A 15,730-nucleotide genomic window follows, 5' to 3' on the forward strand; every position below is an offset into this window, starting at 1 on the left:
CATGAGAATACCTTTCCTTGCACTCTCCCCACAGGGTGTGGACACTGTAAGAAGATGAAGCCGGAGTTTGAGGGTGCGGCTGAAGTCCTCCACGGAGATGCTGAGGTAAGTTTCCTTTCCTGAGTCCTCACCCACCCCCTCCAAAGGGCCACTGGCTCCTAGAGTTATCGTGACTTTCAATAAGCCCTGAAAGTGGCTCTTCCTGTCTCTGGAGGTGTGCAGCACCTCTATGTCCCCTATAATAAGTAAACCATGGTCAGACCGGTGTGTACACACACACATACACACACACACACACACACACACACACACACACACACACACACACAGAATAGGGCTAAAGCCTATGATAGACCATGTTTCAGTAGCTGACTGGAGGAACCTCTGCCTATTCCCTCTTTTCTCTGGGCTCCTGACGCCTGGGAGCAGGCCCTGTTCTGCCCAGCGTGGTTGGTGAGGCAGATTCACAAGCTCATCGCTAAGAAGTGAGGGCTGTGCCAGGGTTTGATTGTTCCCTGCGATATGTCAGTGCAGAGATTCAGGCACCCCCACCCCCACCCCCACCCCGTGAGGGCCTGACAGGGCCTGGGGGAGGGTCGGGCTGGCGCCTGCGCTCCTCTTTCCAGAAACACCACTTCTGAGGCTGTAATGCATGGTTGGCCTTTCCCCCATCCCAGAGCTCTGCTGTCCTTGCAGCTGTGGACGCCACCGTCAACGAGGCCCTGGCAGAACGGTTTCACATCTCAGCTTTTCCCACACTGAAGTATTTTAAGAACGGCGAGCCACAAGCAGTGCCTGCGCTCAGAACAAAGAAGAAGTTTATTGAGTGGGTGCAAAAGTAAGTCTTTTTGGCTCGGATAGTGCCCTAACTGGTTAGCCGCCGGCTCCCTGGAGATGGCCTTCAAGGAAGAGAAGGGAACTTTTATGGGCTCCTGTCCTTGAACTGGACCCCAAGGACCCAAGAGATTTGATTCCCTCAATCTAAAGTTGCATTCCTGTGTGGGTCTGAAGGCAACGGTCGCCATTCTAGATGTGTCCGTCAGCTTCTATGAGTGTGTACTGCCTTCTCCGCCTCAGGTTTAGAGGTGGTTGGCTCCTGGCACCTGGGTGTGTATCCCGTACATATCAGATGTGGCGAATGTATGTTGAGACGTATGGATTCTGAGACTCATGTTTCTAAAGCTTGGACTCAAAGGATATGAAAAGACCTCCCAATCGCGGTGTTTGGAGAAACCCCAGTATATGGAATAAGAACACAGTACGAGGCCCAGGAGGTGCCTCTTGCAAGAGAAAAGAAAGTGGCATGGTCCCACCCTCAGCTGCTCCCATTTTTCTCTGCTCCCCAGGAAAGGAGCCTAAGTAGCCAGATCTCCATGCTAGAGGGAGTGATCTGGTTCTGAAAGAGACAAAGCATTGAGTTTCCCAGCCCTTCCTGGGAAGCAGGTGGCTGTCCTGCTGGCCCAGTCCCCCTCAGGAAGGCAGTAGACTCAGGGCCCACACAGGTAAATGCTTACCCATGAATCCTATCCAAACCTTGTTTTTCTGGCCCTCTTCTCATCTACAAATCCTACTGAGGCCAGACTTCTTATTCCTATTCCATTGAGAAAGCATTTAGGTTCAGAGAGGTTAGGGCCACACACACACCCCCTCCCCCCCCCCAGGGACAAGCAATAGCGCTTTGAAGCATTTAAAAGAGAGCCTTCTGGTGTCAGGGCAGCAGGTGATTCTGGGATGGAAGGTGGAGGGGGTCTCACCCGGAAGCGGGACAAGCAGATGGTACCAGGCGATGCACGTGGTGTTTACCACTGGGTGTACAGGTGGCCAAGCCCCAGGTAGCTGAGATGTGCCTGCCAGTATATAGCTAGCAAAACAGCATCCAGGGACTGGGCAAGCAGAAGAGACAAGTTAGTGCTGCCAACCATGGAGCCAGGGGGCTTAGAGCGTAAAGAAAAGGGAAGGGTTGGTCTTGGTCACCAGCACAGGGGTACCGTGGCCAGCATGGAGAATTTGGGGGAGGAAGAGGGACTGGAGAGAAAAATAGATAACATGTTCCAAGTCTTGGTGGGTTTGGGGTAATAGTGGGGCTTGGGTAAGAGGACAAGGTCCTGGTATCCACAGCCATGGAAGCCACTGAAGCCACAGAAGCCACCGAAGATCCTGGGAGTCACATAAGGTTTCGTGAGAATTACAGAGGCTTGGAGTAGAGCTGGAGGAAGAGAAGACTGGGCGACCATGGGACACTGGGGTTAGGGAGTAAGATTAGAGAGTGTGTGAAAGATGGCAGGTCAGATGGGGCCCATGCCACTCTGAACCGAGCCCTAGATTGTCGGTGCAGGATTGTGGCAGAAGTATAGAGGGGTGGGGAGAACATGGCAGCCTGGTACAGCCTTCCTTGTCAAGAGACAAGAGTTGCAAAGAGGGAAAACAAGGATGGCAGAGCCTTCTAAAAGACCTGGGAGCCGGCTGCATTGACATTTACCTCTGATGCTAGCAGTCATTAAGCTAAATCCAGATGGTTACAAGTTCCAGGCCAGCCTGGGCTACATGACAAGACCTCGTCTTAAAAATAAGTAAATAAGATTCAGTGTTACTCAGCTTTCCTGTATTGTAACAAATAATCAACTGACAAAGAGAAAACTTTATCTTGTTTCAGTTTGAGAGTGTCCTCCAGTTACTTGGCAGCGATCTGAAACCAACCTCCCCACTGCACCTCACCTTGGTTTCTGCTAATCAGTGCCCTAAGCAGTGCCACTCTGAAAACACCTAGGCTTTTGGGAGACATCCAGATCTGAACTACAGCAAGCTTCATCCTCGTGCAGGGCAGAATGGGATGGGGACAAGCAGTGGACAAGCAGAAACCAGAAAATAGTCAACGCTTATGCAGTGTCTACTGTTTATTAGCACACCCAGTTTCTCCAGCTTCTCCAGCTTCTCTAGCTTCTTCAGCTTCTCTAGCTTCTTCAGCTTCTCTAGCTTCTCCAGCTTCTCTAGCTTCTCCAGTTTCTCCAGCTTTTCTAGCTTCTTCAGCTTCTCTAGCTTCTCCAGCTTCTCTAGATGGGCATATTAATACCAGCCGAGCAGGAGCTTCACACACATATTCTGTGTCCTTAGTCACCACTCCAGGTACCACAGATGGAGACTCAGAGGGTCTGGTCACTTTCCTTAAAGTCACTCGTCTCACTAGTAACCTAGACTTGGGTCCCGGGGCCTCCTGCACTTCTTGACTGGTTGGTACTCTCTGTGCCAGAACAAAAAAGTTCAAAGAACATGCTGGAAGGTCACTCTGGAGACAGGCAGAAGGGCCGGGGAGCCAGGTGGAGGAGGTTCTGTACCTTGGCAAGGGTGGTACCTCTGTTCAAATGGGGCCGGCTCTCCCACCTCTTCAAGGATGGGGCAGGCTTGTTAGTGTTGAAGCTGAGGTTTTTAAACTGAAATCCCAGAAGAAATGCGAAGTTGTTTGTTCATTTGTGTTCCTCGGTGGGTGGGGGTGGGGTGGGGTTTACACCTGTCTGTCTACAGTTCTTCATGATTACTCCTCCCCCCCACTTCCCCACCAACCTCTGCAGCCCCGAGGCTCCCCCACCTCCAGAGCCCACGTGGGAAGAACAGCAGACAAGTGTATCGCACCTGATGGGGGATAACTTCCGGGAGGCCCTGAAGAAGAAGAAACACGCCTTGGTCATGTTCTATGCCCCTTGTAAGTAGCTTGTTTGCATGAGGAGGGAGGTGAGAGGGTTTGGCTCCACCACATCAGAAAGAGCCCCCACCCCCACCCCAGGTACCAGGCAGCTGTTGGTCAACTCTGAAATCCCATATTCCTGAAGCAGAACTCCCAACTTCCGAAGGCTGAAGGGGCCCAGAAAATTTCATTGCTTCCTTCTGTCAGCCCCCATCATGTTCTTGCTCTCGCTGGGGATAGCTTCCTCTTAGCAGGCCTACAGGCATTGTGTGTGGTAGGAACCAGTTTTGCAGTTCTCTCAAGGTCTCTAGGTTTTTCCATGCCTCCTATACTCCCCTACTTACCCTGAGACACAAACGCACGCACGCACGCACGCACGCACGCACGCACGCACGCACGCAGGAATTCAATTTCTTTAATTCTCCTCCTGTTCTTGCTCCTGGCACTGAGCTTACTTACCTTGAAGGCCATGCAGAACTCCCTCCCCTGACCTTTCCTAAAGGCTTTGATCTATTTGAGTCTCTGACACCATGGCCCAGGAAAGTTCACCTGCAAGCTCCATGACTCTCATTTTAATCAGAATACAAGGCGAGGAAGCGACAAGTCCGCTAACAGGAGTTTGTGACCTCGGGGGGGGGGGGGGGGGGCTTTTTTTTTTTTTTTTTGGTGTGCATTCCCTTCTGAAGTTGTTAATTGACACTTAGAGGGAAGGCATCTTAGAGTTTTCCACTCTTCTCCTGCCCTTCTCTCTCTCCCCCAGGTTACAGCTCAGCTTAATGGAGTGAGGATAATAAAAGTCTCTGTCTACAGAGAAGCCAGGCACTCAGTCTAGTCATAAACCCAGTCAGTTGTAGCCGGCCCTCCTGGCTGCTCCTCTCCTGCCCCCACTGTTCAGTGTCAGTAGCCTGCAGAGGCGCCTATTGTCACTATCGGTGTCTGAGAGGCCCTAAATCTATCATGGCTTCAGACTCCACCCCTCAGGCAGCCAGCACCCTCCCCGGCCTCCCTCCCTTCAACCTTGGCCTCTTCTCAGAGTTAAGTTCGCTTTCAGAGTTCCTCCAAGACCTGGCCTACCCTTAGAGACTGTCTGAAAGCTCAAAGGCAGTTTGCGAAATTAACACTTTCCTATGGGCTGAGACCTAGGGTTTTTTTATGGCTCCCTCCAGGCCTTGTGGCAAGTTAGTGACAGGCCCTTCCTTAGCCTGGGCAACTCTGCCTCTGCCTCTTCCACAGGCACAGTGGTTTCTGAGAGCAACCAGTAGGCCACAGTTCAGTGACTAGCCACCGAGTAGACTCCACAAAGACAAGAACCCAGAAATGCCCCCCTCTCTTTGGCCTAGGCCATTCCTCATTCCCCCTGTGGGACCCTCTGACAGTCACAAAGTCCTTACTGGCTGCTAGACCATGTTCCCAGGGATCCTCACGGTTGAGACCAGTCTGCCTTCCTTCTCCAAACAGCAGCCTTGCACTACACACCCACCCACGCCCACCCACACTCACCCCACCATCCCCCCACCCACACCCACCCCCGGGGTACAGAGGAAGGAACAGGGGTACAGACACCCCCTCACAGCCTCAGCGACCTTGGGTCTTCTCCCACAGAACTCTCACATGGCTGGTCACAGTCACGGCAGCGTTGTGGGATGATTCAGCTGCGGGAAGACCTTAGCCCATGGAGTTCCCCTGCTCCGTCTCCCTAACTATGAGTTTCTGTCTTCAGATCTCTCTCACCCCAGGACTCCCGGGTGCTATATCGTTGGAGATGGGGGGGGGGTCAATCTAAAGACAAATGGGTCTGTCTCCTCTGTGCTTTCTGATGATAAGACACTTACTTGTGAGCTACACACACACACACACACACACACACACACACACACACACACACACACACACTCTTCTATATAAAGACTCCAAATACTGTGGAAATGTGAAGTCCCAGATAAAATTCTGGTTAAAAAGCTGCCTATTGCTTAGCGTATCCGACCTCCCCGCCATCTTCCGTCTCCCCCAGGTTTGCCTCCCCACACATCTTTGTTCCTCGCTTCGCTTTCCACCCACACCTTCCTGCATGATCTGGTCACGGGAACTGCCCACCCCCCCTTCTAGACCCACTCAGCTCCTTCTCCAGAGTTGAGGTTTCCCGTCCCACCCTAAGGCTTCGCCCTCGTCCTCCCACGTCAAGAGCCCCACTAGGGTTCCTGCTTCTTAGCTCACCTCCAGTTTCTAAAAGCCATGACATCCTCTGGCCCACCTGACCTGACCCAGGCACCTCACCAGCTATTCATCTGCCATACTCTCTCTTGAGATCCTGAGAAAACGAGATACAAGAAGCCATTCATCCGAGGCCTCGATGTTTTAAATTGATGGCGTAGGGATTAGCACTGGGCTGACAGTTGTCTGTATGCTTTCAATAAGTGGAGGTTAAAATGGGGAAATTAATAGTGAAACCGGATGGTGAGGCCTGGAGTAGGTTTTCAGCCCACCCTGTACGTGTGCTGCTGTAGGCCGTGACCTTCACAGGGCCTGTACCTGCCCACGGATGAGTCTACCAATAGACTGTGCTCTTTAAATGTTTTGAAATTATGTAACAGCACTCCTCTGTGCTGTGACATTTTCATGAATTTCAGCTTTGCGTCTGTGTTAGGTCAAGTTAATGGTGTTACTTATAATTGCCATTTGTGGTAGTTTGAAAAGTCATCTGTCCGTTATCTGCCACATGGTCTCATTTATTCCGAAATAACCCGTGGCCATCCCAGCTCTCTTCTGGGAAATCCCCAAGTCCCTCCCCCATCATCACCACTCTATTCTGGGGGCCAGAGGGCTGCTCCCTAAGTCTGGCCATACTGGCAGGTGGTCCTGGGCGGGTGGTCCCAGCCGTCTCAGGAACCAGCTCAAATGCTAAATTCAGATTAAATTTGTAGCTTAGCCTTAATTTGGTTTTGCAAAAACCCTTTGGAATGCCAGTCGTCGTCATCTCACTCTAAATAGGAGATCACAGAAGAGCAAAGCCATCTCTGTCACTGCAGAGGCAGCTCTGTCTACCTCCCCAGGTGGGATGTGCAGGCCTTTGTCAGGATGAGTGTCCCAGCAGGCATGTGGCCCCTCCCCCACCAGTCCTCATCAGAACTGATTACCACAGTCAGGGTCAAAGCTGTCCGCCCGCCCGTGGCAGTTGTGTTCACTCACATCTAGTGAATGAATGTAGAAACAGTGGGTTTGGGCTCTGATCTGTTCACCCTGAGGGGAAGGCCAGTGTGACCTGTGGCTTCCCCAGCTTCTGCGACAGAAGGAGAAAATGGCCCACAAATAGGTTCCTGTACCACTCCTCACTGAGAATGTCTCAAAGTGGGGCACAGACCAAGAAACAAGACCCATAGGGGAATGCCGCAGCCCGCCCTCCACTCTCCGGGCCTTTCCCCTGTGACAGGCGACAGGCGCTGGGGCTACTGCTGATTCCCTAGCTCCTCTTCCTCCCAGCCTTCAAGATTGAGATGGTAGCAAGGGGTAGAAGTTGTTGAAGGGGAGAAAGCTATCAGCAAAGCAGGTGCTTTGGGAGCATGGGCAGAGTTGCTGCCTCTGGTCCCACCTTCCCAGGACCACTTCCTCAGCCAGGAAGTGGAGGGACGACCCACCCTCATCCTGAGGGCAAGAGAACAGCGTGGTAGACCTGGGGAGTCCGGAGCACACGTGGTCCTTTCCCCAGCCCGTCTGCACTGTGGGTCCAGCTCCTCTGGTCTCCAGGGTGATGTCTGCAGAACACCATCACACACCATCCTTTAGGCCAGGAGGCAGATGAGACGTTTTAGAGCAGGAGTGTCCCCAGTCATCATGACGATGACTCCCGCAAAGCCCGGGGGCCCACAGAGGAGACGCGGAAGAGATTTGAGAGGCAAGGTTAATGCACAAACCTTGACAGGATGAGCGGGGTGTGGGGCTCCCAGAAAGGACTATCCGAAGTTTCAGAAAGTGGCCCCAGCTCTTCCATCTTCAGGCACGTGTGACACGCTTGTCTTTTCTCACCCAGGGTGCCCACACTGTAAGAAGGTCATCCCACACTTCACTGCCACGGCTGATGCCTTCAAAGATGACCGCAAGGTAAGGACACCCCCTCTCTTGTTTCACCCCCAATTTGCCTCTCACCAATTCCTACTCCTTCTTCTCTGTGGGCTCAATTCCCTGACCCCATGTGCAGTCATACCCAGACCCTATGAGGCACGGTCGTTGTCCGGAAGCAGGACACGGTCTTTCTCTTCGTCAGGCAGACAGCCTGGATTTCTCCTGTGAAATCACCTGGAGGTATAAGCTTGAAGCCTCATAGCATTTCCATGGGGGTCGGGGGGGGGGTGTAAAAAGGAGCCATGTGTTCATTTTTTCTTTAGCGCTCAAACTTTTTTTTTTACAGTAGGCTCGTAGTCATGCATTACTTACATAATTAAAAATACAAATAAGAGCCCCACAAAAGTCACATGGAGGAGGCTGCGGTGGAGAAAAAGCAGACCACGGCAGAGGATCCTGGTCCTGCCTCAGCTAAGGGCTCCTGCAGCTGCCAGCTGATGAAGCATAAAATCAACAAGCTGGAGCTGCAGATTGGATTAGGGAGTAGGTGCCAGGGAGTGGATGCCAGACCTGTTTCTGCAGCAGGGGAACAGAGCCACCACTGGTGAGGGTGGGTGGGTGTGTGGCCCTTGAAGCAGGGTTGGACTCCAGAACTCAAGGAAACCCTTTTTTTTTTGTTTGTTTGTTTTTTTCGAGACAGGGTTTCTCTGTGTAGCCTTGGCTGTCCTGGAACTCTCTTTTTACACCAGGCTGTCCTTGAACTCACAGCAATCCACCTGCCTCTGCCTCCTGAGTGCTGGGATTAAAGGCGTGCACCACCACGCCCAACTCAGGGAAACCCTCTTAATCGCCAGTCCCTAAGTTCCCTTCTCCTAGAAGGTTCTTGTTTTTTGTTGTTTATTGGGGGGCAGGGCTGGAGACGGAACTCCTGCTGGGTAGGCGATCTACCACTGTCCAGTCCTTGAAGTCCCTTCTCATCTTCTTGACCTGGGGACTGGTAGAGATGCTTGCAAAGATTGTCCCCAGCCCTTGGGACCCAGTCATAGGAATCTGTCACATGCCAGGGTTTATATGAGGGTCTGTCACATACCAGGGTTTTACATGGGGACTTAGACACACACATTGGACCCAGAGTCACACATGGGCTTGCTGTTATGTCTCCCTGTTTTCCCATGTGAGATCCTTCAGCTTGTCCAGGCACAAGCTAAGCAGAGCTCCCACACTCAGTAGACCATGTCATCAAAACGAGCTCTACTAAAGCAGGTGAGGCAGCACAGGGACAGCTCACTGTCCTGGGCATGGTGAGGGTTTGACAGAAGAAAAATGGAAGGTAGGCCTGCAGGTACCTCCAGGATGGCAGAGGCAGAGAGATCCCGGTGCCGGGACACCTTGCTGCACCTTGAGAGCGGCAGAGATAGGCTAGTGAGAGCATATGGGTTCAGGAAGCCAGGCAGGGAGCAGGCACATATATGGGGGGTGAGAACCCATAGAACAAAGGTCCCTGGGACCCTGCAGTGCACTCAGAGAATATGACTGTTGGTGTTCCCATAAGCCCTGCCTAAGTCCTTAAGGGCCCCCTCAGTCTTCCAGGGTGCAGGAAGGACCATAAGCTTTAATATATATATATATTTTTTTTTTTTTAATTTTTTTTTTTTTTTTTTTTTGCTTGCCACCTGCCTGGTGGTGGCTTCCACACTGGGAACTCCAGTGATGTCCACCATAGCCTGCCTGCCTACCTCACCACTGGAGTAGTTGTCACTCCAATTCATTGCGCATCACCCCTGAGCTGGGATACTAAGTGCTCCAGGAAGTAAAGTTGGTGGCCTCCCTGCTTGCTCTAAGGCTGCTCAGGTGGTTAAATGGGTTAGATAGGAGGCTTCTCCAGAGGACGCTTCCAGAAATTGGTGACTTGTATGAGCTGGCCCTTACACTGGCCATACACTGGTGTTTGGGGACCATTGTATGCCAACCCCATTCACTTTTACTTTGGAGGGACAGCAGCCTAGAGAGGAGCTATGATGTCCTTTGTCCAAGGATGCCCCATGGGTCACCAGTAGCCAGAATTCGGTCCCCTTCCTGGCTCCCTCTTCTCCCTCACACCCTGGCTGCCACCTCTCAGGTGGACTTGTAGTCTGTTTCCCACTCAACAGCCAGTCTCGGTTCCTTCCCCAATCAATATGCAGTTGGTTTCTCGCTTCCATTTTCATAGCCAAAGTCAATATTAGCTCCTGCAGAGATTTATTTTACTGAATCAATAAAGCTGTGTGAGGCAGCTCATGTTTTAGCCAGGGAGCCTAAATCCCCTCCCAGGAGCTTAGTCGGGGACTTTATCGGTTGACATGCTCGCTGGTGGAGAAAGGCTACGGAGTGTTGGAATAGATGGTGCTATCGGGTGGCCTGGAGGATGGGGGGCCCCCATGGTGGAAGACAAGTGGGCCTGAGCAGGGGCTAGGGAACGCTGGACTAGCAAGGAGAAGCCTCACTTATCACTGCACTTTACGGTACTAGGGCTTTATGGGCTAGGGGGTGGGGCCAGTGGAAGTGTGAAGGTCCTTCCAAGGGAGGTCCCAGGGCTGCAGGTGCCCTACTCTGTGACTGACCCCCATCACTACTCTAATCTGCACAGGCAGTGGAGATCGTGTGTGAGACTCCTGTCCATCAGGAGTGAAAACTTCTTAACATGGGAGCCTCATTTGCCCTTGAACTCCCAAGCATCTTGATGCTTTAGAGCCCCCCACGGATGGCGCGTAACTGGCAGAATGAAAATGAGAGTGGTGGGGGCTTTTATTATTTATTTAAGTCATGTGGTCCTCGCAATAGCTCGGTGGATCGGGTGTTATTATGGTCCTCGTTTTGCTGGTGTGGAATCTAGAGCCCAAGAGGGGTTAAATGACAGCCCCCCCCCCACCCACACACACACAAAACAAGTCCCCTTGCTGGAAAAGAGCCGAGCACAAATCTGAACACAAGCATTGCCAGTTTGCATTTGCCCGAAGCAGGCCCTGACCTAGCTGAGACTCCTGTGAGGAGGCTGTAGTTGGGAGAAGATATCAGGGGTTGAGAAAGTACGACGACGAAGGGCGGGGGGGAGGGGGGGGAAGAAGCTGAAGGAGGAATGACAGGGGCAGGTGGCTTTGGATTGCTTAGGCTCTGTCCCTTGGGAAACCTCCAAGGACGTGGGCCACAGAGGTGTCCCACTCGAAGGTCCTGGGAACTGCGTACTTGTCATTGGCCCTTTACCCATCGTTAGCTTTCGTTCTGCAACTTGAGGGCTCGGTGAAGCTCTCGAGGCAAGATTGTAGGTACCAGAGCAAGTCCTTGGCTGGGGACCCTTCAGGACACAGACTCAGAGGCCAGGACCCCATGCCATCTCCAGGAGAACAAGGCTAGAGGTGTGTAGGGCTTAAAGGGGTATTGAATGCAGGTGGCCAGCGAAAATCACAATTAGGTCTCGATGGGACAGGAGTTCAGGCAGGCGAGAGAACAGATTCTTCCTGAAGAATGTTGACCACACTTGTCTCCTATAGAAACTGAGCATGTATTTACCCTTTGCAGCTAGAAACCACATTCCGTGGGCATGGCTGACATGACAGCTAGCGTGAGGGACTCACAAGTATACATTTTTAATTTAGGAGATTTATAAAAACCCATACACTACATTTCCAACAGCTCCAGGGCATGTGTACAAATTGAATTCATAATTTAAAGTTGGATGCCCGGAGCAGTGTTCATCAAACCTCGAGCAGAGGAGCAGTGGCCCCTAGCCCAGGGCCAGCCTCAGTGGATCCTGTGCTGCTGGCCGTGTGGAGTCGGAAGTGCTTGTCCTGAAGAAGAAAACCCTACACTTGGACGGCCACGGGAGCATCTGCCTCATGTTTCTAAATAATTCAGAACACAATTTTGAATATGAGCCAGGGTTCTTGGGGCCCCACTGCAGCCAGCTGCCAGCCTAAGCGCATTGAGCCCATCGCGGGGTGTGGGTGAAGGGGTTAGGGTTAACCTCCCGGAAGGAGACAGATGCCCGTCTGCTCAGCCAGTCGCTGCCTGTGGGAACGCAGGGCAAGTACCATCCAATCTTCTGATGTTTATAGAGAAGCTCGGAGCCAAATTTTTATATTAAATCTTCTGGCTCCTTCCACATTGGCAGCTAATTCAAATTTATTTTCCTTTTAAGTTCTATGTGCGCCAAATAGAACGGGCCCGAGAGCCAGCTATGGATTATGTTCAGTGAGTTTGCAAACTTTGCTCCAAAAGTCTTGTTGTATAAAAACGATCGGGATGAAGATGCAGGAGGGAAGCCTGGGGTGAGGGAGCACAGCGGCGGTGCTCTGGTGGCAGGTTGGGGAGCCTGTACCCCCTGGCTTGCTTTAGCTGTCAGTCTTACAACTCATAAGACAGTGGCCGCTCACCTCGGTCACATAGTAAGTGACCAGTACCTATGACCGCTGTGGCCTGCAGAGAGAGTTCTGTTCCCTTGAAAGGGTCCCGCTGCCTAGTGTGATGAGTCAGCAGGCAGAACTCTGAGTCATGCTTATTCAGCAATCTTGACTTGTCCCAGATGTCAGCAGAGCCGTCGCCAGGCTCTCAAGTGATCTCATTTGTTACATAGCAAGTGCTTGTTGGCTGGACTTTGTCAACATCGCCTGGGTGTCCCCCGGCAACTGGAACAGGCCTGGCACATAAGAGGAAGACTTGCCTCCCATCTGAGCCTGCCATTCCCGCTTCTCTGAGATGTTGCTGTGTGTAGTGCCTCCAGCTGACTCTGTCTCCTCCTTAGGCAAAATAAAAGCCCCACCCTGACCCTCACCCCCATACTCCCATCCCCCACGCCCGCCGACTTCTACTTTATACCCTCTTACTTTGAAAGAAAACCAAAGAAACTGCCTGGCGAATGCAGTTTGTATGCTGGACTAGAGGAGGCTAAAGTCCACCTGAAGAGCTTTCTCACCAAAACCTGATCACCTTAGTGAGACTGGACTCCGTACCAGTTCCTGGGATGCACTCCCCTGGCGTTCTCCATCCTTAGGACCTGGCTTGGATGGTGAATGGTGCAGAGTACTGGCCCCCTTGGGCCCACCTCTCATGACATCTCAGATCACACAAGGTTAAGAACGGTCTTTATCCAGTGCCCTGCCCACGTGCTAGACTCCTGGCAGGCTCAGTGTCTGGATATGGGGTCCAAAGGAATGAGTGTCACAGCAGCCAACACTTGCTAACCACCAGTCACGTGCTGACGGGTCTCATTCGAAGCCTCTTAGTCTTCGTAATGTCCTGATAACGTTGGTTTGGTCATTTTCTGAGGAAATCAAGGCACCAAGTGTTCGGTTATTTTCCCATGAGTCTTAATGCGCTGGCCGGAAGAATTTTCCCTTAAGGAAACTGGAGCGCAGCGCTTTCCCTTTCCTCCTCAGTCCAGCACTGCTCCTGGCAGATGTGGTGACTGAAGACATCTCCGCTGACCCTCCCCACCTCACACACACCCCCGTCCCCCCAGATTGCCTGTGCTGCTGTGGATTGTGTCAAGGACAAGAACCAAGACCTGTGTCAGCAGGAGGCGGTGAAAGCCTATCCCACGTTCCACTACTACCATTATGGAAAACTTGTAGAAAAGTATGAAAGTGATCGCACGGTGAGTGGAGCGGGCCCAGGGGCAGCCATTGCCGAGGACAGACAGGAGCCTCAGCAGTCAGCTGGGACACTCCATCTTCACCCTGCTGGGAGCCTGGGAAGATAATGCCACAGCCAACAGTGTCTCCCTGTGGGTCTGCCCAGGAACTGGGGGACTGGAGGATGCCCATCCACTCATGGAGTTTAAGTTCCTTCTTTTCTCTCTCTTTCTCCCATGCCCTGCAGGAATTGGGATTTACCAATTTCATCCGAACCCTCCGGGAGGGAGACCTCAAGAGACTAGAGAAAAGGAGGGAGGAGCTGTAGCCCCGCCCCCTCCAAGAGAGCCCTTCCTCTACACTGTGAACAATGCCTGTTTTGTTCTTTCTGAATATCCATGTGTTCTGAAGACAAAGTTTTTTATAGCCACGTATGGCCTTTTGTACAATTTTGAAATAAAATTAATCCATTTATTCAGGGGTAGTGTCTATTTTTTTTTCATAAGATCACGTGAGATGGAGACTCACGTTCTCTATCCTTCACATCGTCTCTGAGGGGTGGGCTCCATTCGAGCACCACCTGTAGCCATAGCCCAAGAGGCCCCGGAGGGTGGAGAGGACATGGGGTACCAGCCCCATCAGTCATTAGAGAGTAGAACAGAGGGATGACCGCAAAGCACTGTTGGGGGGATGCTCTGAAATGAGAACAAATACACTACTTTTGCTATTTTTTTTTTCCTTTGCTGCTAGTGCTTTTGGTGTTGTCTATTTAAAAAAAAAAAAAACATTGTCAGATTTAGTGTCTTTTCCCCCCATATACGTGAGTTCTATAGTTTTCATTTTTAGAGGGGTTTGTTCATCATTAGTTGATTTTATTTATGTATTTATTTTGCATGCGCTCAAAGTGTCCTGCTTCGTTATTTTGATGTGGATATGTAGCTTTTTCAGAACCATTTGTTGAAAATATTGTGCTCTTCGGATGGTATTGACACTTGGTTGTATATGTGGGCGTTCTTTCTTTACGCTATCTGTATGCTATCTCTAGGCCAGTACCACCCTGTCTCGCTGTAGTTTTGTAACTTTTGAAATCAGAGTGTGCAAGGCCTCCAACTTTACTCTTCCTAAGATGGTTTTGGTTGTTGGGGCGACCTTGGAACTCTGTGTCTGTTCCCATATATCATGTGTGTGGATTTACATAACCCACTGCTAGCAAGATGTGAACTTGTCCTATGCTGAAAATCTCTCTGCTACCTCTTCTCCCTCCGAAACTATGGCAGCCACTAGCCTGTTTTCCATCTCTGTAATGCTATCACTTGGGGGATTATTACATAAATGAAGTCATATAGTATGTAATAAGCAAGATTTCCCTTTATCGGTGTACATAGTATCCTTGAGTTCCACCAAAGTTGTGTAAGCAGCTTGGTCTTTGTTTAATTGACAAGCAGCATTCCATGGTGTGGAATGACACACAGTTAGTTAAACCATCTTCCTATTAAGATATTGTTGTGGGAACTCTCTTCCCAGAGAGATGTAAACAAATGTCTGTCATTTCCCCCCCCCCCCCATCACCTTAAAAGGTACCAATGACAAACCAAAATACTGTCCTACCAAAGTCCGACCTTGGGAGTCAATAAGTTTGTGGCCTAGCTACAGAGCTAGGTGAACACTTATATGACAAACCAAAATACTGTCCTACCAAAGTCCGACCTTGGGAGCCAATAAGTTTGTGGCCTAGCTACAGAGCTAGGTGAACACTTATAGAAGCACAGTGATTCCAAGGCAGCCACATCACTTGGAAAGTCTCCAACATGGATGATGGTGTCCCCCAGCTGCATAGATGTAGTCCTGATGATGCTTGTTTTTAAACTGTATTTTATTGTGGGTATTGAAGCCTCCACTTTCCTTCTAGCAACCAACCCCTTAACCCTGGATATGAGAGAAGGTAGGTTAGTAGAGGGGGGGAGGGGTGCAGACCCCTTTGCTTCTCTTGGCTCTTTAGGGTCAATTGGGTTCCTTACCAATCTCTGTCAACAGCAACACGGCAAGCCGTGCATTAAAATATTTCTCTCTGTCTTTCTCCAAGCCACCACACTGTCTCTCTCTGGTCTCTACAAACCGCTATACATCACATGCCACGCCACGCCTCATGCCAGTGCTGCACACCACACTTTCTCTTTCCAGGCTCTTTTGTTTTATCTCCCTCAGAGACCTAGACCACACCCCTCTCCATGCGGCAGCCATTACCAGGCTGGCCAAGACCATGCCCCATATGAGACCATTATCAGCGGTGGACAAACTAAAGCCCAAACTAAAATCCCACACTTGGGATATAAACAAGAGCATATTTATATAACATAACTGAATTTACAAAGAAACCAAAATTTCCATT

At 51.0% G+C, this 15,730-nt stretch overlaps 1 protein-coding gene across 1 annotated transcript in view; it reads left to right on the forward strand.

Moving 5' to 3' along the window:
• Positions 1–13,815, forward strand: part of PDIA5 (protein disulfide isomerase family A member 5) — a 91,275-nt gene extending 77,460 nt beyond the window's left edge. Inside the window, exons 12-17 of the mRNA XM_084802390.1 lie at positions 35–105; positions 678–838; positions 3,567–3,697; positions 7,704–7,774; positions 13,230–13,364; positions 13,589–13,815. Coding sequence (XP_084658516.1) covers positions 35–105; positions 678–838; positions 3,567–3,697; positions 7,704–7,774; positions 13,230–13,364; positions 13,589–13,669 — 650 coding nt within the window. The 3' untranslated portion in view covers positions 13,670–13,815. The remainder of the gene's footprint in view (positions 1–34; positions 106–677; positions 839–3,566; positions 3,698–7,703; positions 7,775–13,229; positions 13,365–13,588) is intronic.
• Positions 13,816–15,730: the final 1,915 nt, after the last annotated feature.

The sequence above is a fragment of the Acomys minous genome (genome assembly GCF_964271855.1).
Source record: "Acomys minous genome assembly, chromosome: 11".
Lineage (NCBI taxonomy): Eukaryota > Metazoa > Chordata > Mammalia > Rodentia > Muridae > Acomys > Acomys minous.